This window comes from Mesocricetus auratus, unplaced genomic scaffold (genome assembly GCF_017639785.1).
Source record: "Mesocricetus auratus isolate SY011 unplaced genomic scaffold, BCM_Maur_2.0 Super-Scaffold_100006, whole genome shotgun sequence".
In the NCBI taxonomy this organism is placed as follows: Eukaryota; Metazoa; Chordata; class Mammalia; order Rodentia; family Cricetidae; genus Mesocricetus; species Mesocricetus auratus.
The window spans coordinates 12,391,106-12,410,094 of record NW_024429190.1 but is presented as its reverse complement, the minus strand read 5'-3'; the positions used below and the strand labels follow the sequence as shown (position 1 = coordinate 12,410,094).

The 18,989-nt window shown below is 53.9% G+C and overlaps 1 protein-coding gene across 1 annotated transcript in view; it reads right to left on the bottom strand.

Moving 5' to 3' along the window:
• Positions 1-2,632: 2,632 nt before the first annotated feature.
• Osbp2 (oxysterol binding protein 2) overlaps positions 2,633-18,989 on the bottom strand; it is a 151,102-nt gene continuing 134,745 nt past the window's right edge. The window contains 12 exon segments of the mRNA XM_040746827.1: positions 2,633-4,172; positions 4,298-4,524; positions 10,149-10,324; positions 10,400-10,495; positions 10,567-10,670; positions 10,925-10,952; positions 10,954-11,046; positions 13,942-14,187; positions 15,180-15,326; positions 15,584-15,650; positions 17,162-17,279; positions 18,089-18,263. Coding sequence (XP_040602761.1) covers positions 4,030-4,172; positions 4,298-4,524; positions 10,149-10,324; positions 10,400-10,495; positions 10,567-10,670; positions 10,925-10,952; positions 10,954-11,046; positions 13,942-14,187; positions 15,180-15,326; positions 15,584-15,650; positions 17,162-17,279; positions 18,089-18,263 — 1,620 coding nt within the window. The 3' untranslated portion in view covers positions 2,633-4,029.

Below are 18,989 nucleotides of genomic sequence, written 5' to 3'. Positions count from 1 at the left end.
GCTCTCCTGAACTGTGGAGTTTATTTAATCTTCTTTTTTAGAGTTCTTTGCTGGGATTTCATTTGATTCACTCTTGGTGGAGGCCACTGCTCTAGGATGATTAGTAATTTGGGGGAGTGATGTTGCCTTGGTTTTCATGTTACTTGTGGTTTTGCATTGGGACTTTATTTTTATTTTATTTTTTGTTTTTCAAGACAGGGTTTCTCTGTGTAGCTCTGGCTGTCCTGAAACTCACTCTGTAGACCAGACTGGCCTTGAACTCACAGAGATCCTCCTGCCTCTGCCTCCTGAGTGCTGGTATTAAAGGTGTGTGCCACCACTGCCTGGCTTGAATATCTTGAGTTCAGTCATTGGTTGAGTTTATTAAAAAAAAAACTTTTAAATCTCTTATTCTTTCAGAGAGAGTATTACACTGAATGAACTGTTCTGGTTGTGGTGACATTTTCCTCAGCTAGACATGTGGTCAGGGCAAGGGGCATGGTCCCCAGTATTCACTTGCTATTACACTATTATCTGCCAAAAGTCACGACTAGAGATGAGAGCCTGTGGTGAAAGTACAGTCTTCGTCAAAGAATCCCCGGTAAGCACTGACCACTTAGGAAGAAAGGACCACTGACAGTGGTGTCATAGCTGTATTAGTGACTTTGGGTGTGGGTGGAAAGGAAAAACAGAAGCTCAGGGAGAGCCTAGTGGTTGGTATTGAGTTGACAGAAAAAGTGGGGGAGGGAATGGTTCAGGACAAAGGGAGTCGAGGCAGCCTTGGCTAAAAGTTGGCTGAATAGAGAAGGTGTGAAGGTTTGTAGTCCAATGATGAATGACATTCCCCATTCTTGAGGGGCCACAGAGGTCACCACCCCTAGGTCAGCCTGTGTTCTTCGTGAGAGGACAATGGAAAAGGAAAGAGGGGGCAGGAATTAAGAGGAGAGATTTGAGGGGCTATAGAGCATGGATACACTCTAGCCTGTGTCTGAAGTGGCAGCCTAGCTTCCACTTCAGTGGCCTGCGTAGCTCTGAGTCACCTGATTGGCTCTCACACCTGCCACTCTTGGACACTCTCCCTGCTACCGTGCGTATGCCCACGCTGTTTCGGAGGCCTTTGCTGCCGGGTCTGCACCCACCCCACAGTTCGCTACGTCTTCATGCCGATGTCCGCTGGCATCACACAGAGTGTCGCACTGTTGTGCTGGGGGGGGCGCTTTTGTCTCCCCTCCCCTTGCTGTGCGTCTGCAGCTTCTCGACTTCCGGCACTACACCAGCTTTCCAATGGGTCACTGAAACACTCTGCCTCTGTGGTGTAAGCACATTTCCTGTTGTTCCGACTTCCTTGCTGGTTTAATCTGTCACCTCATCCAGCCGATATCAACATCGTACTGTACTCTGCGTGTCGCATGCAATTGTCAAGATGTGCATGGCAAGTGCGTGCGCGTACCCACAGAGGCCCCACTTGGATGCTGAATGGCTTCCTCAAGCACGGCTTCACAACTGAACCCAAGCTCGCCAGTCAGCCGGCCTAGTGAACCAGCTTGCTCTCTGCTATGCCAGCCCCATCTGTTACCTCAGTGCTGGAATTACAGGTGGCTGCCGTACTTGCCGGGGTTTCATGGGTTCTGGGGACCCAACCTCTGACCCTTCAGCTTGCGTGGTGAGTGTTTTATCTACTGAGCCATCCCCAGACCCCTTCATTTACTTTACCACCCCAGGAAGGATTCGTGTGGTCCAGTGATTGCAAGTTTTGCTTGGGAGAATGAATCTGCCTGATGCTGAGACCCTACCAAGCCAGCTTCCATGGCAGCCCCGCCCTTTCCTTAGAAATGCATTTCCTTCTTAGAGGAGCTGTCATACAGGGAAGCAGAGCGTAGGTCAATCTTTCTAGAACATTGTGTTGCTATTCCTCCCTGCTCAGGGTTCTGCTGGTCCATCCCTGGCTCTCGGCATCTCTCTGTTTCGGCATGCAGGCCTTTGTGTTCCCTGGGCTGTGCCGGGTGTGCCCTGTCCCCTCCCTTGCCCTCTGAGTTGGTAAATCACAGGGTTGCCTCTCCTGTTCATACCTATCCAGGGATGGAGGGGGCTGGGAAGGCTCTTTCTGGGGCCCTGCTAGAGCCTGTGGTGCTCGGCTTCAGGGCAGCTGGGGAGCCCCGGCTCTGGCGTCTGCGGTGCCCAGCTCCACTCCCCCCACCTGGAAACATCTTGGCCCGCGGCTCAGAAGTCAGCGGTCTGAGCAGCACGGCAACAGGACAACAGACGTTGCCCAGGCCACAGCTGTCAGGCAGCACGGTACTCACCAGCCTTTACAGAGGGCTGTGGGGCCCACGGCCCCGTGGTGCCTCTACCTAGACACGTCTAGGAATGAAGGCCAGGAGGCGCTGCCGGTGGCTTTGTGTGACTTGTAAGAAAGACCTGGGTCCTGTGGCTGTGGTGGTACAGGGTTGTGTCTCTGGTCAGTTGCTGCTGTCCCTCTGTCCCTTGAGACCTGTCCCTTCAGGTTTTCTCCCTCCTCACTCCAGACTCACCTCTTGCAGCTTGGGCACTGAGCAGGAGAGAGCCCCAAGCCTCCGCCCCTCACCCCACCCCACACGGCTGTCACCTTCAGAAGTCACACTTCATCTAGTCACAGACAGATTCTGGGACAGGCTGTGGGAAACTCCAGAACCAAGGTTTTATTATGCTCAGAAGGTGCTTGCTCAGCCCCTGGGAAGAGGTGCATCCCAGCTCTGAGGGAGACTGGTGCCTCCCCCTCCACCTCTCCTCCTCATCCCCCATTTCTGGAGTGGGCATTGTAAGGCATTTCACACTTGGTGTTTTCATTTTTTTTTTTAATAAAAAACCAGCCCTGGAGTAGAAAGAAAGGCCCTGCAGTGAACTTTTCAGGCCAAACTGAAGTGGGACGGGCTGGAGTCAGAGGGTCTGAGGGACGTGTTCATTTCTAGGGTTGGCAGAGGTCACTAGAAGGGTACAGGAACAGGGCCAGGGCACAGCGGGGAGGAGGCCAAACTCAGACAGGCACGCCCTGTCTTCATTATCTTTCACTTTCACATACCATAGAAATTTAAGCAAAATAGCTATTTTATATATATTTATATATAATATATATAAAGTAGGCAAATAAGGATGTCAGGAGTGCTGAGACAGGACCCTGATGCCGCCTAGAGGCGGGAGGCCGGGAGGCTGAGTGAGGGGTTGGTTCCTTATTGCTGATTTGGGGGCCTGGTTTCTTGGGCAGGAAGCACCTATGACCCTGCCTTTCTGCCCTCCTGCCTTCTGGGGGCTGGGGCACTGTCCCAGCATGCAGCATGGCCCAGGCCTGGCAGGGGCTGCAGCTCAGCCCACATGGGGGCTGCCTTCAACTGCCTCCCTACTCTCACCATGGGCTGTCCTGTCCGTCAGGGACCCTGCACGCCTTCCTGGCGGCCATGCGGGCCAGACGGGCTTCCTGCTGCCTCTGCGTCTGTTGGGCTCCTGGAGCTTAGGCAGGCCTTGTGTGTTAGAGGTGCCCCACTCAAAGGGGCCTGGCTTCCTTAAGTCTTCCAAAGAGCATTTCCGGTCAGGACAGTTGGTGTCAAGAACACACACTTGGAAAGCAAGTCTTCTAAGCGGTGTGCTTACAAATAGTTAAGTCCCTACCCTCACAAAGAAATGGAGATTTTTCTTTAAAAAGGCAAAAGAGCCTCCCTAGGAGGGGGTAGCTCCTCCCTGGGTTGGGGTTAGTGACCTGAGCAGCCCATAGCCCAGCCAGTCCGCCTGAGTTGGGGTAACTGGGAACAAGGGTGCCCATGGGGCCCAAGTCAACGATAACAGGCTGGCGACCTGGGGGCTGGAGAAAACCCAGGTCAGCCCTTACCCCTTCTAAGGTGGGAGCCCCTTTTAGGAAAAGTGTGTGTGTGTGTGTGTGTGTGTGTGTGTGTGTACGTGCATGCGCGCGTGCGTGCGTGTGTGTGTGTGTGCCTGCGTGCGTGTCCAGTATTAAATTGGGTGCATTAAAAAGATAGGCCGAGGGGCTGTGCAGGCGCCTATATTTGCCGCAGGAGAGGCTCAGAAGATGTTGGGGCACATGTGCCAGTCCTTCTTCTCCTTGGCCTCCCAGTAGCCGCCCTTGTACATGCAGGCCATCTCCCCGGTCAGCGGGTCCAGCCTCTTCTCGAACCACAGGGGCGCATAGCTTTCTGACTCCTTTTCTGCTTGACAGGCACAGCGGGTGGGGTGAGCTGCACGCTGCCCTGGCCAAGCCCGGGGCTCGCCCCCCTCTACCCCTCCTCATCCCCCACTACCCGCCCCCCCCAATGCTCTGCTCTGGGCTCACCATCCTCTCCGCCGCAGCCCGCCGCGCACGTCTCCAGCCGCCGTCGGCGGGACAGGCGCTGCTTCTCCTCCAGCCGCTGCTTCTCCGTGTTGGCCTCGTCCCAGCGTCCCTTCTCCATCAGTCGCTGGTCCGGCCGCAGGCGGCTGTCGGTGGGCGCTACGCCGTCCTCCTGCTCGTTGAGGGTCAGGGCCAGCTCCGAGAAATAGTACATGTTTTCCGCGTTCTCCCTGTGGCGGCGACGCGGCAGCGTGAGCGACCCGGGAGACCCTTCCCTAGCGGGCTCCTGCTCACCCATCAGGAACCCAGCCTGCAAAGCCCACCAGCTGGGTCGGACGCGCCCTCTACAGCCCTCACTCAGCACGCTCACACCCACAAGCAACTGCTTCGCTATGCTTCTCCGGGGATTTGTTCTTTTCTTTTTCTTTTTTCCCTTTAAATCGGTGCCTCGTTTATCAGTCTAAGGTTTCCCCCCATTCTTCTGTTTTATCCAAGCACAGCTATGTCGGTTGTAGCGCCTTGGCGATTTTGAATACCCAGGTCAGAGCGGCTTGTGTGTTCATTGGCTGGCGATAAAACTTTGTCCCTCTCTAGGGGTTTCTGCTTTATTTCGCATCATGCTCCTTCCCGCACCGCATTCCTTCCTAGTGGCTAGAATGGCCTTTTCCTCTGGTTCTCTGCCTGGGGATGGACGCTTGTCTCGTTGTTACTCCGTTTTTCAGGTGTGATCCACTTTTCAAAGCTGCCTGTCACTCACTCCAAGCATGGCCTTGTAATCATCCAAGGTCTATTTGCAGGCTTTCATCGTATCTTCTCTGCCCCAAGGATTAGTTTGAAGCACATTTCTTAAAGGTATAGCCATGGTTTTGTTTGCTTGTTTGTTTTTTACTCTATGTAATTGCTCTAGAGTCAAACGGTAAGCGCTGGTGCATTCTTACTGCTTTGAACTGTGCTCAGTGGCTCGGTCTCCGGCAAGTTGCAGCAGTCGGGTGGCACGGTGCTCTACGGCTAGCTAGTGATTTCTGTTGTTCAGACCTAATGCTTTGGTTTTCCTTTCCATGATTCCCCACGCAGGACGTAACTTGGTCCCTTTTTCTATCACCCTATGCTAACTGTATTTTGAGGCTGCGTTGTTGGGGGCAAGGTCTGTTCCAATTGAAAACTCACGGGCCTGGTGACCTACTGAGCGTTGTCATCAGTGCTCCTGATGGCTGTTTTTGCTGCAGTTTGCTCTGTGCCGCCCTCCGGCTCTGGGGGAGCTTGCTTGGGTGTGTGGACATATCTTCTAATCCCTGTCTCTTTTTCAAAATTAAAAAAAAAGGGATTTACTTGCTTTATGTGTGGGTGTTTTGCCTGCAAGCACCATGTACATGTCTGGTGTCGTGAGTCCCTGAAACTGGAGTGACGGCATGACACGCATGGAGGGCTGGGAATTGACTGCGTCCCGAGAGGAGCAGCCAGTGCTCCTAACACTGAGCCATCCCTCCAGCCCCGCTCTTTATTTTCTTATTCAAGCATATCTTTCGTAGATTAGCTGGGAGTTTTAAAAAACTTGTCTCAATTTTATGCCGAGGCTGGAGCGCTTATTGTAATTTCAGGCTGCACACTTTTCCAAAATGCTGGGGAGTTTGGGGTATTAAGTAGACATAACGAGCTATCTTGGGACTGAGACTTCAGTGTAAATAGGAAACACACGTGTGTTCCAGCTGTATCCCAAGCACGGCCTAAGGGTGACATACCACAGCGTTGTGAGTGTACTTGCACTGTGACATCCGTTGTGGAATTTCCCACTCACAGTGTCACGTTGGAGGATACACACCAGGGGTTTGGTTCCAAGACACTATACTGATGCCTCAGGCTTGACTCTGGGACCTAGGTTCCCTGATGCTCTATCCTTCGCACTGCAAGCAAACGTGCTTTTCTCTGCCTACTAGAGATGGGGGTGGGGGGACGGCCACAGAGTGGGATGGTTCTTCAAGACATGGGGTCTGGGTGGTTCCAAGGCAGTTCTACTAGTGTACAGCCTGCTCGGCAGAGATGTCGACAGCTTAAATCTCCAGCCGGGGCCGCTTACTTCATTTTGCTAATCAAATGAACAGAAAATGGCTTCTTGTGGGGTTTGGGTTTGCATTTCCCCAGTTCCTGTTGGGCTTTTTAAAAAGCTGTTTTGGTGTGGTTCTGGGAGCGCGCCAGGCCGGAGCTCAGAGCTCTCAGCTGCGTTCGCTGACCTGTGTGATGGTTTTCTCACAACTGGTCACACTGTCTTGTGTGAAATTCAAATTACGACCCTGGCACATTTCCCTATTGGATTAATTTTTCTGTATTTGTTGAACACAGGTTATTTATATGTTAATTTTAAATGATATGATTTATATTTTTTCTTTAAAAATGTATATATCTGCATGTGGGTTCCTGCGTGTGCGAGTGTGGCTGCCCCAGGGAGCCAGAAGACCTCAGATCCCCGTGCTGGAGCTGCAGGTGTCTGTGAGCCACTGGACATAGGCGTTGGCACTGAATCCAGGCTCTCTTCAAGAGCAGCAGTCACATCTAACCTCTGAGACACCTCTCCAGCCCCTATTTTCGGCTTTTTGAGACAGGTCTCATTCTGTAGCTCAGGTTGGCTTGGGACCCACAATGCAGCCCAGACGTCTAACTTGTGGCGGCCCCCACCTCAGCTTCCAGAATGCTGGGATTACAGTTGTGAGTTACTACTCTCACTCTTAAATTATTTTTATGATAAAATACTCTTATTTATTTTTGGTGCTGGGGTTTGGCCTCATACATGCTAATCAGACTTTATCCCTGACTTTAGCTATAACCCCAACTCGTTTTCCTCTTTCTGCATTTTTTGAGACAGGGTCTTGCTATGTATCCCAGGTTCCCCCTGAACTCAAGACCTTCATGCCTCAGTCTCCTCTGTGCTGGGATCATAAGTGAGTACGCAGCCTTTACTTTAAAATATTTACTTATTTGGTTGGCTTTTTGTTGTTGTTTTGCTTTCTGTTTGTTGGTTTCTGAGACAGAACTGTGGTGGCTTGAAAGGGAGTGGCCCCCATAGGCTCATACTTGAATGCTTGGTTCTCAGGCGGTGGAACTACCTGGGAGGACTAGGGGGTGTGGCCTTGTTGGAGGGGGTGTGTCACTGGGGGTGGGCTTTGAGGTTTCAAAAGCCCAGGCTAGGCCCAGTCTCTAGCTCCTTTTATTTTTCCTTCTCTCCCTTCCTCCCTCTCTTTCTGTTTGCTGCTGCCTGCAGATCAGGATGCAAACCCTTGACATCCACTGCTGCCCCATGTCTGCCTGCGGCCATGCCCCATCATGACGATGGACTGACCTTCTGGAGCTGTAAGCCAGCCCCAATTAAACGCTTTCCTTTATAGGCTGTCTCTTCACAGAGACATGCCATGGTGTCTCCTCACAGCAACAGAACAGAAATGAACAGGATCTTAACTTACTATGTACTTACAGCTGACCCGGAATTTACTATGTAGACCAGGTTGGCCTCGAACTCACAGAGTTCCTCTGCCCCCTGAGTGCTGGGATTAAAGGCTGCATCACAAGACTCTTTGTTCTTGACAGTAACCCTTTGCCACGTACAGGTGCAGTGGATGCATTATTGACCTTTCCTCCATACTTTTTAATTTTAATTTTTTGAGGCAGGGTCTTATGTAGCTGAGGCTGGCCTCAAATTCACTGCGTAGCAAGCTGTCTCTATTTCCCAGCTGCTGGGAATGCAGCGTGAGCCACCACACCTGGCATAAAGTGTCTTTTAATTGCCAAAACTCATTGTAACGAACAGAAGCACTCTGGTAAACGTAAGCGCATCAGCATGGCATCTCTTTGTGTGTGCTATGATACATTTTCACCGGAGCTAGAAGATGGTCTCCTATAGTTTTACATCCAGAGTGTTACTGCCTAACAGCCAGGCAGACTTGATCTCACTGGGAGATGCTGTCTGAAGTTAAATTTTGTTATAATGCAAGATGTGGGGGAGAGGCTCCCTTTCCTCGTAGGACGGATTCTGTCTGCCTCAGCTCTTTTAGTGAGCACTCTCATCTTTCCAAAGGATCTGCTGCGCCTCTGCCATGTCTCAGAGACGCATAAACCTGCAAGGATATTTCTGGGCACAGGATTCCATTCTATTACAACCTCAGAGACCTGCGAGTCAGTAAGGCAGGTCTTTTCTCTGGTCTTCAAAATGTTCTGAGGTCCTTATTGTTTAAAATAAATTGAGGGGTTGGAGCCATAGTTCAATGGGTAAGAGCACTGGCTGCTCTTCCAGAGGACCTGAGTTCAATCCTCAGTACCCACATGGCAGCTCACACCTGCCTGTAATTCCCCAGTCCCAAGTGATCGTCTGCCCTCTTCTGGCCCTTTAGGGAATTGCATGCAGGTGGTGCACAGAGATACAGGCATCCATACATAAAAGAAAAGAAAAAATTAAGATAAATTGAAACACTGACTTTTTTTCCTGAGGCAGCGTTTGTAGCCTAGGCTGGCCTTGAACTGGCGATTCTCCCGCCTTAGGCCATTTGACTACAGCAGGTTCTAGATGAACATGCTCTTTATCTCTTACCTGACCATTCTGTGAGTTCTTTTGACCCAAGGCCTGTCTTCATCTCTTTGCTTTTTTAATCTGGGAACTTGTCCCCTGCGCTGGGACCGCCAGAAGGAGGTTTTATATGCTAAGAACACTGGTGTGCTGCCACTGAGTGTGTCTGCGCCTTCAGGAAAGTGGTCTGTTTTGTTTATTTTCCCAGTCTACCTCCTTCCCATTTTCATGTTCACTTCCCTCGTGCGAATCCAGAAGAATATGTTAGTTTGGTGATGACGGAAGGATGGAGGTACCCCGCCCCCTGCACCTGCACAATGCCATCTGGCTGCCTTTAGGCCCCCATTATTGCTTAAGACAGATGTTGGGGTGCAGGTTTCAACAAGTAATGTCTTTCTAAGAATCTGGCTGCTTGGGGCCAAGGCAGAGTGGTACATGACTGAAATCCCAGCACTTGGGAGGTCGAGGCAGGAGGATTACAAATTTGAGGCTAGGGCTACACAGCAAGTCCCAGGCCAACCTTGGCTAAATAGTGACCTGAGTGGGGAGGGGGGGACTAAACTGCTACTTTAATAGATGGGGAAGCCCTCGGCTATTGTCTCTCCGGCGGCACCTGTCTCCTTCTGGGTCTCTGGGCCAGAAGCACGCTCGATTCGATACGTGGACCTTATGAGGCCCCCAAGGAGCCTAGGAGTTCATGAGGTGCTCTGGGGCTCCCAGGGGTGACCGAGGACTAGGTCTCCCTCCTGGCTTCTTGAGACAGTTCCTCACTGTGCAGCTCAGGCTGGCCCCGAACCTGCAGCCCTTCCCTCCCCACCTTCTGAGAGCTGGGGCTGCAGGTGCTCCTCTGTGCCTGGCTCCCAGCTCCAGCACTCAGGCAGGGACACATTTCTTCTCACACCCTGCTGTGGATTCTCCACTTCAGCTATGTTTCCTTTGTAGATTTTCCCCTTTTGTTTTCACTGTGAGTGTCTCGGCCAGGTTCCTGTGAGTTATGTCGAGCTTGTTTTTACTTCCTGTGGCACTGCAGGGAAGGCGTCTACCCTGTCACTTTACTCAAAGTATTGGCATAGCGTGCGCGCGGCCACTGAGTATCTTTATGGCCACGTGCCGCTGGGCAGACACTTCCTGCCCTGCGACGATGGCCTCCTGGCCCTGCTCTCTGCTGCACTGAAATCCCCAGACCTCTATGCGCCCTGCTGGGCAGGGCAGGGGTGGTCCTAGGCCTGTCTCCTCCTCGCCCTCGTTTTCTCTGCCTCTCTCTTGGTCCCTAACCCCCAGAGCTGTCCCCCTGGCCTGACTCACGGCAGTGGGTATTTCCTCCACAGCAGCTTGGCGGGCAGCGTCTGGTACACGGTTTTCTGTTTCCCGTCAGAGCTGGGGCTGCTGTGCACGATTTTGGAGCACTCCATCTGCTCGTCCCATGAGCCTGACAGCACATAGTGGGCCTTGCCCTGGCTGTCACTCACCACTCCAGTCACCTGCAAACAGTGGCAGGGCACATAAGCACACACTCTGCTCTGGGCCCACGGGGTCCCGGGAGTGGCCCTAGTTACCTTTCGGGCTGCCTCTTTGGAGAAGTAGCTGTAGGGCACGAACTTTAGCTGGCACCGGTCCTTGGTCTTGTGGTTCACAATCTCAATGTCCCCTGACTAGAGAGAGCAGGTGGCGGTCAGCCACCACCATGGGCTATAGACCCCATCTCCCTAAGGCCCCCCCTGACCTGGTCAATCCAGAGCTTGCCCACGATGATGTTGTGCACAGTCGAGGTACTCTTCCTCCACACGTAGTGATTGCCACTGGCCTGGAATTCTAGGTGGATGGCACCTGGTGGCCAGACAGGTCAGAGGTCATGGATCCCTCAATTGGGCTCTGGTCAGGTCACCCACAGGCTCAGGGTCAAGAACCAGAGGAACATCTGGGAGGCTTTGAGGGGGTGGGGTATAGGCTTAGAGATCAGGGGGCAGTGGACATGGGCAGTGCAGCCCCCCAGGGGGGCCAAGACTGGGTTTTAGATGTACAAAGCCCTCCCTCTGAAGCCAAACATCTTCCTATCTTTGGAACCCCAAGCCCCAGCTCACCAAGTGGCATGATGGAGATGTATTTCCCCCCGGAACTTGCTGGCGATGGTGATTTCCTGCCAGAGGCTCCAGCCATGCTTAGAGAACACGTGGTGGGCAGCAGATGGGGGGTGGTGACTCACCTGGGACAGACCAGCAGGGCGTGAGCACAGCTAGTCACAGACGACCCAGGGGAGGGCAGCCTGTCCAGGCTCCAGCCCATGTACCCCAGAGTGGCCCAGGCCACTGCTCCTCTTAGTGACCCTCATCCAAGGCAGGTCCCCAGGAGAGAGGAAGGGCAGCCTGCCAGTATCCACCCTGGGCTTGCCCAGCCCACGGGGTGTGGCAAGGGTGAGAAGCCCCTGCCTGCTCTTGGCAAACAGTGGGGCAGGGGAGGCAGAGTCTGTGCCCAGGAAGTGGAAGGGGCTGCTTTCTGCGCCTGCCTGGTTTAATCCTTACCACATGTGGAGATCTGGAGGAGGAGGAGGAAGCTTGGCGCTGCTGGGGGAGGACTGGGAGGCGGGGCCTTGTTCAGGGAGGTGTGTCACTGGGGTTGGACTCTGAGGTTTAAAAAGCCCAGGCCTGCTCTCCTGCTCTCTCTCTCTCCTCTCCTCTCTCTCCTCTCTCTCCCCTCTCTCCTCCCCTCTCACCTCCCCTCTCTCCCCTGTCTCCTGTCTCTCTCTCCTCTCTCTCTCTCTCTCTCTCCCTCTCTCTCTCTCTCTCTCTCTCTCTCTCTCTCTCTCTCTCTCTCTCTCTCTCTCTCTGTCCTCCTCTCTCTCTCTCTCCCCTGTCTCCTGTCTCTCTCTCTCTCTCTCTCTCTCTCTCTCTCTCTCTCTCTCTCTCTCTCTCTCTCTCTCTCTCTCTCTCTCTCTCTCTCTCCCTCTCTCTCTCTCTCTCTCTCTCTCTCTCTCTCTCTCTCTCTCTCTCTCTCTCTCCTCTCTCTCCCCTCTCTCCCCTGTCTCCTGTCTCTCTCTCTCTCTCCTCTCCTCTCTCTCCTCTCTCTCCCCTCTCTCCCGTCTCCTGTCTCTCTCTCTCCTCTCTCTCCTCTCTCTCTCTCTCTCTCTCTCTCCCTCTCTCTCTCCCCTCTCTCTCTCCTCTCTCTCCTCTCCTCTCTCTCCCTCCCCCTCTCTCCTCTCTCTCTCTCCTCCCCCCTCTCTCTCTCCTCTCCTCCCCCCTCTCTCTCTCTCTCTGCTCTCTCTCTCCTCTCTCTCTCTGCTCTCTCTCTCTCTCTCTCTCTCCCCTCTCTCCTCTCTCCTCTCTCTCTCTCTCTCTCTCTCTCTCTCTCTCTCCCCCCCTCTCTGCTTCTGCCCCTTGTTGTGGATAAGGTGTGAGCTCTCTGCTGCCGCTCTGGTCACCTGCCTCCCTGCCCTTGCCCCATAAGCCCCACGCCTCTACTGTATAAGCTCTAATCTGTAACTCTGTGCCATACTAAACTTTCCTTCACAATGTTTTATCACAGCAGTATAAAAGTAACGCCATGTGTCCGGCAGGCGCATGTAGTTCAGGCTGGCTGCACAGGTTGGGGACACGCTGGCAGAAGCATATTAGGTGAGGGAAAGAATCTGGTCTGACTTCAGGGTGGGAGCTGTCTTGGTGCCCTGCCTTGTGTGCTCCCTACACCAGGGTCCCCAGTACCACAGAACTCCCCCTCATATGCCACAGAACACTCCTGACTGCCCCCGTGCTCCCAGGGTACCGGTCTGCTGGCCCTGTTCCTCCATAGAGTGGCAGTGCCATGACTCTTTATGGTGCCCCTCCCGATTCCACAACAGCCAGGCTCTGTCTGACCCAGCCTCCTTACTCTACAGGGTGCCTCACCGTCTCAGGGCTGAGCCTTGTCTCTATGTTCCCCTCAGGGATTCAGTGAGTCCAATGCTCCCCCATGATTACTGTCTCCGTTTCTGCGAATGGTACCCGTATGCCTCCTGTGCATTGAAGTCCACAGACACAGCCTGTCTCCTGCCCTGAATGATGGGGGCGCTGTCCCTGAGCGCAGGTGTTACCCGCGATGGGGCATTTACTTGTGCAACTAGAGGGAGCCTTAGGAGCAAGTGTGGGGACCCAGCCCCAGTGGGGGTCCTGGTGCCTGTGACATTTCCACTTTGGTCTCAGGGCCCGGCTTCATCCCTGCTGCTTGCACTGAATGCTGAGGACTCTCCCTTGCCCCCTCCCCGTGCTCCTCATTGCTTCCTCAGCAAATCATCCAGATGCCTGCCTGGCTTCTCCCTGCCCCGCTCTCCCTGTCCACACCCTTCTCTCTTTTCCACAGGTCCCTCCTTTCCAGACCGCTTTCCTAACTGCTCTGCCCGAACAGCTAGAAGCACTGCCCGCGATAACATCAGCTTTGTGTTTCCAGTGCCAGCCGTGCCCTGACTACAACCTCCAGGGCACTCACCGCTGACTGAGTAAAGGCATGTGGGGTTCAGGCCCCCACATCTAAAGTGTCAGCATGTTTTCAGGGTCCTGTTTTAAGCTCAGCCATGGAACCCCTGAGCTGGTTACGTAGGTCACCTCACAGGTCCTTGCCGGGCCCTGGGGTGTCTCTAAACTGGCAGCCACTCAGGCAGCTTTCAGAGTTCTGGCCAGTCACGGAGGCAGAGCAGCGCCGCGGCCTGGGCCTACAACAAGGGCACCCTGGTTCAGCAGCGGCTGCCATGTGACCATACGTAGAGTTGGTAGAAGGGATACTGCCCAGGGACGTGTCCTTCCCAACTGCACTGCCACTTTTCAGCTCAGTGCCAACCATGCCCTAGCCTGTCTGGACTCTTCAGCCCCCCCCCCGTTCCCTGGCTGGGGGATTTGTCCTTCCCTCCCAGCACCAGCCTGACTGTCACACCATGCTCTCCTCCCACACCCCCTGCTGTGTCTAGGAGACTCTGGACCCGACCTTGCCACTAGGGGCCCAGCTGCCCACTTAGACACCAACTAAAGGCTCCGTCTGGCTCCCGGGCTGTATCCCATTTGGCTTGCTATGACCTTGAACCTGCCAAATACCACCTGGTCAGAGTGAACAAGCACTACCTGACGCCAGGCCTTACTTGCTCACAGAGAGAGCGCAGGCCCATGTCCTCCAGACGGTCCAGCTCGAAGGTCTCCCCTAGCATAGGGTTGAAGGGCTTGGCGATGCGGTGCACGGTGGTGGAGTAGGAGGATACGGAAAAGGCAGCTACCAGGCACATCTGCTCTACCGAGCTGGTACAGTTTACTGCCTTGTCCAGCAGGTGGTGGTACTCTAGGTCTTCTGTAAGTCGCTGGAGCATGGACAAGGGCTCATTGAAGTTCACCTGCGGGTGTTGCAGGGAGGTGACCATCAGAGTGCCCCCTCCTCTCTCTGACAGCGAGGGATATCCCTGCTCTAGTGACACCTTCACAGTGAGATTCCATGTCCAGCACAGTCTGCCTTCCCTTTCCCCTCAGCACGTGTCACTTGCTGACATGCCACTTGGTGCCACCCTGACGATATGCATTGTCTACTCCACAAAAGCTGTGGCATCAGGCTACCATGTGATTAGAACTGGGCCATCAAGCTCCAAGCCAGAAACAGTGAGTCCAGGGGTCCACAGATGGAGGACATAGATCCTCCTTGTTTGGAACCATGGACTAGGTGTTCTGTCAAGGGCTCTTATGCTGTGCGGGATGGGTGGGAATTGACTCCACTAGCTTCAGAAAAGTCAGGCTTGTGCTCCCCTGGAAAGTAGGCATTCCCTGATAATATTATCCTACTCTACCCTCCAGATATGTGGTGTGCATATGAGTGTACAGTGTGTGTGTGTGTGTGTGTGTGTGTGTGTGTGTGTGTGTGTGTGCTACAATTCAGCTGGGCAGTGTGGACACAGAGACCAGAGTATGAAAGGACTCATGTGTCACACAGTAAGGAGCTCCCAAGTCCTTCCTTGGAGAAGATGATACTATAGCCTAGTGACACAAGGACTCCAGATGTCCTTGGATGGCTGTATGACCTTGCTGAGACTCCATTTGCCAAGAGTACACCATGAAGGACTACCTCTTCACCCCCAAAGCCTACTTATCTGTCACCCCCGTTTACCATGTGAGGACAGTGGGGACACTATTGGTCTTTCTGGGGTCCCTCCAGCTATAATCACATAGAGCTCTGCCTTGGCTCCTTTGCAGTTTGAAGGTCCCTGTTCTCTGTGGGGTCATCTAAGGAACATGAAGATCCAGTCACACACCCCTCAGGTATCAGGAAGAAAGCCCCCCCCAGTCTCATGTGCACCACGTCCCAGGAGCCCCATGATCTCTGCCCAGAGGTGCCTACCGGCATGGGGATGCGGGAGAGCTCCCTGCCAATGCAGTTCTTCATGATGCTCCAGAGGTTAAGGCTGTAGTTGGGCTTGTCAGGGATGCGGGCTCGCCTCTTGACTCTGCATGGATCCTTGGGCACAAGTGAGGCACTGTCTAACATCTGCCAGAGAAGCAGGCACGCCGTCAGCAGACCCCCGAGCTCCACTGACCCTGAGTCCACGCACGTGCTCCTGACCCTCCAAGAGCTGGTGGGCAGCCATATGCTGTGACACTGCCTTGTGATAAGGGCAGAAGCCACCTCTGTCTGCCACATGGGAAGCAAGTCTGGGACCCAAAGGTGGCCCTGGGCTCATAGTGCTGACCCCCAGCCCTGAAACTGAGGCACCTGGTCACCTCTTGGACCTTGCATGCTCCCACCTCACGTACATTATCTGCTGAGGTCCAGTCCACAGCGTTTGGATCCACAGATCCACCCTCGGCTTTTCTGCAGGAAACGGAGAAGCACGTTACAGACAAAGGCTGACATCCACCTCTAACCCTGCCTACCTTCTATTGAAACAGCACTGAGGTATGAGGGCAGCCCAGAGGCATCTTACCCAATGGGCCATGTCTAGTTTGGGACACCGAGATGAGGGCTGAGGGACCCAGGCAGTGATCTGGGGAGGTCCTATCCACCATGGTTGCTCACTACAATAAAGTTCCATCCGTCAGTACTCACTGCCTAGAGACCCTTGTACCCAGGACTAAGAAGAGGGCAAGTGGTGAGTGTCGTGTCTGGGAGAGCCTGATAGAAACCAATGGTCCCATTGTCCCAGACAGAAAGTGCATCTTTATCTGTTTCCCACACTGGGAGTCCTTAAGTTCCGGGATGGAGCTGATGTGTCCCTGACCTCCTGTCACTTGTGGAATAGAGTGCCATAGCAGGGACACCAAGGCAGAGGGCCCAGGCTCTAGGAGCCTACTGACAGCCAATGTGGGTCAGCCAGGCAGCTAGGGCCTCAGGAGAAAGGCAGGAAGACCAGGGGACTATAGGGAGCCCAAAGCCCTCAGGGTGAGGATAGCAGCTTGCAGATCATAAAGATCGGCTCTGCTGGTGGTAGATGGACAGGAGTTCAGAAGGCCAGACTACACCAGCTCTGGGTGAAGACGCTACTGAGATCATGTCTTACCTTTATGTAGTCCCGGCTAGCCTGGAGCTCTTGCTCTTCTCTCTCTCCTCTCTCCCTTCTCCTCTCTCTCTCCTCCCTCTCTCTCCCTCTCTCTCTCTCTAGTTTCTGGGTAACAGAGTTTCTGAGCTAAAAACAACACACTGTGGGCTAGACAGCCCTTTTCCCAGAAGACCCTGGGACGGGAAAACGATGGAGCATGCTCATCCATGGCGGCCTCAGCTACAGGTCAAGAAAGAATGGCTGGGACTTGTCCACAGCCTGAGCATTGAGCACAGCTCCTGTCCAGTCTGTCTGCTTCCCATCCCCTTCTGTACCTGTTTGTCAGTGAGAATCACACCATGTGTCTTTCCTACGGGACCCGACACTCTGACTCCCTCACTGGTCACTACTATATGTTTACCTGTGAATTTAGAAACAGTCCAAATGAGGAGGCTTTTATAAAACAGGCTTGGCAATAGAGAACAAGACTGGGCATCTTGACTGTTCTCAAATGGGGACACTGGAGGGGGTGACACGCCAGTGCTGGTCTGAGCAGCTGGGGTTTGTTGAATCTTTCCCTCCCCACTTTCTCCCTCCAGGCTGGACGTGATCTAGCCGGTACCCTGGCTAACCTCCAGGTACAAACCATTCAGACACATTTTTTTTTTTAATGTAACAGAGAATAGAACATAAGCAATACTATCTTGCTTGAGATTAAAGAGCACCCCAAGTGTACCGTTGGTCAAAAAGCCAGGTGTAGCTTAAGAACCAGCTGGAGACACTGCCCCAGTGAGGGGGACCCCCGCCCCGGGCCACAGGGGCCGTCGGTGCTCAACAGGTATCCTACCTGTCTTCCTTGGCCTCGGTAATTACGGTGATGAAAGATGCAGAGTCTTCCATGGCGTCAAAGTACTCGGTATCTTCATCTTCTTCACTGTTCTCGCCTTTGGAAGTCAAGAAGCTTCCTAGACACACAGAGCCGCTCAGTCTGCAGCCTCACCCTGTCCCACCAGCCTGGCCTGCCCCACTCCAGACACCTGACCCCGGTTACCCTGCACTGTGACCGCCCTGCGTGCTTTGTTGGGATAGGGCACTTTCCTCCCAACTCATTGTTGCTTACTCACTTCTTTCCAGAAACGTCCTGATTGCTCCACGCTTGCTCAGCCTGCCTGCGGCCCAAATTTCCTGCCCAGGGGACCTGTGATGTCCCTAACCTGATGTTAGGTAGGTGGCCACCTGACACCTGGGCAGTCCTGGCCCAGAGAGAACAGCTGGGCTCACTGAACATTTGGAACACAGTGGGTAGGGGCCGCTGCCAGCTGGTGGCAGGTATAGGAATACAGCACTGCCGATGGCAGTCTACGCGCCTCAGGACAAGCCCACATGACATGAGGCTACTTTAAGGCACAGTTTACAGGGCCTGAGAGGCACAGTAGGAAGAAAGCAGAGCCATCTGGGGAGAGGGGCTGAGTGTGTGGCTGCAGTGTGCCCGCCCACCCGCCCACCCGCCCATCAGTCTTGCAGTGTGCCCGCCCATCAGTCTTGCAGCGTGCCCGCCCACCCGCCCACCCGCCCATCAGCCCATCAGTCTTGCAGTGTGCCCGCCCACCCGCCCACCCGCCCATCAGCCCATCAGTCTTGCAGTGTGCCCGCCCACCCGCCCATCAGCCCATCAGTCTTGCAGTGTGCCCGCCCACCCGCCCATCAGCCCATCAGTCTTGCAGTGTGCCCGCCCACCCGTCCATCAGCCCATCAGTCTCGCTTCCACACGCACCCTCGCTGAGGCTCTTGCCGGGGGTGTTGCAGAAGGCCCTCTCAAGGCTGTTGTGCTGCTTGGCCAGCTGCTCAATGGTTTCTTCCAGGTGGACGCGCTGCTCCTGCTCATAGTTCAGAGCCCGCTGCCATTTCCGGCTGTGAGTCTCTGCTAGTTCCAGGAAGTCTTTGCAGGCCTGAGAAGGACCAATGGCCATGTAAGCCTTAGACTATGACATGGTCAGCTTGCCTCAGCCAGGTTCCATTTGGAGCATGCCTGGCCTACAGTTACTGCCTCCCCCTATTGCTCCTCATGGCTAGGACCTCAGCTGACTGGGAACATCCTTACTGGGTGCTAGGTTCCCAGTGGGATCCAAGGTAGCCTTAGTCTGTCTGGCTATCAGTCAAGAGAGACAATAAACTACATAGCTCCTGGTTCAGAGGCTAACAAGACCTGTTTGAGAAGACTCAGGACTGGCTGGACATGGTGGCACGGGCCTGTAACTCCATCCACATGGGAGGCTGAAGCAGGACTATAAGTTCAAGGCCAGCCTGGGTGACTTAGCCTTAGGAGAAATGGGGCTGGGACTACAGCTTAGTGACGGGGCCCTAGGTCCACTCTCCAGTGAGACACACGGAGAAAGGGGGCTGGCACTGGAACTTTCTCCCAAGTCACTTTATTGTCCCCGTCACATGCTTCCACCTTTTTATTTTCTTTTTTAGCATGGGGTTATGTTTTCACAGTTTCACTGGGTAGCTGAGACTGGCCAGGAACTTTATAGCCCAGCATGATCTAGCACTCACAATCATCTCGTCTCTGCCTCTTGCCTGCACTAGGATGACAGGTGGGTGCCACTACGCTCTGCCGTTAGCACTTTTTGTTCTGGGTTCATTTCTGGTACTGTGATAAAATGCCCCCCCCA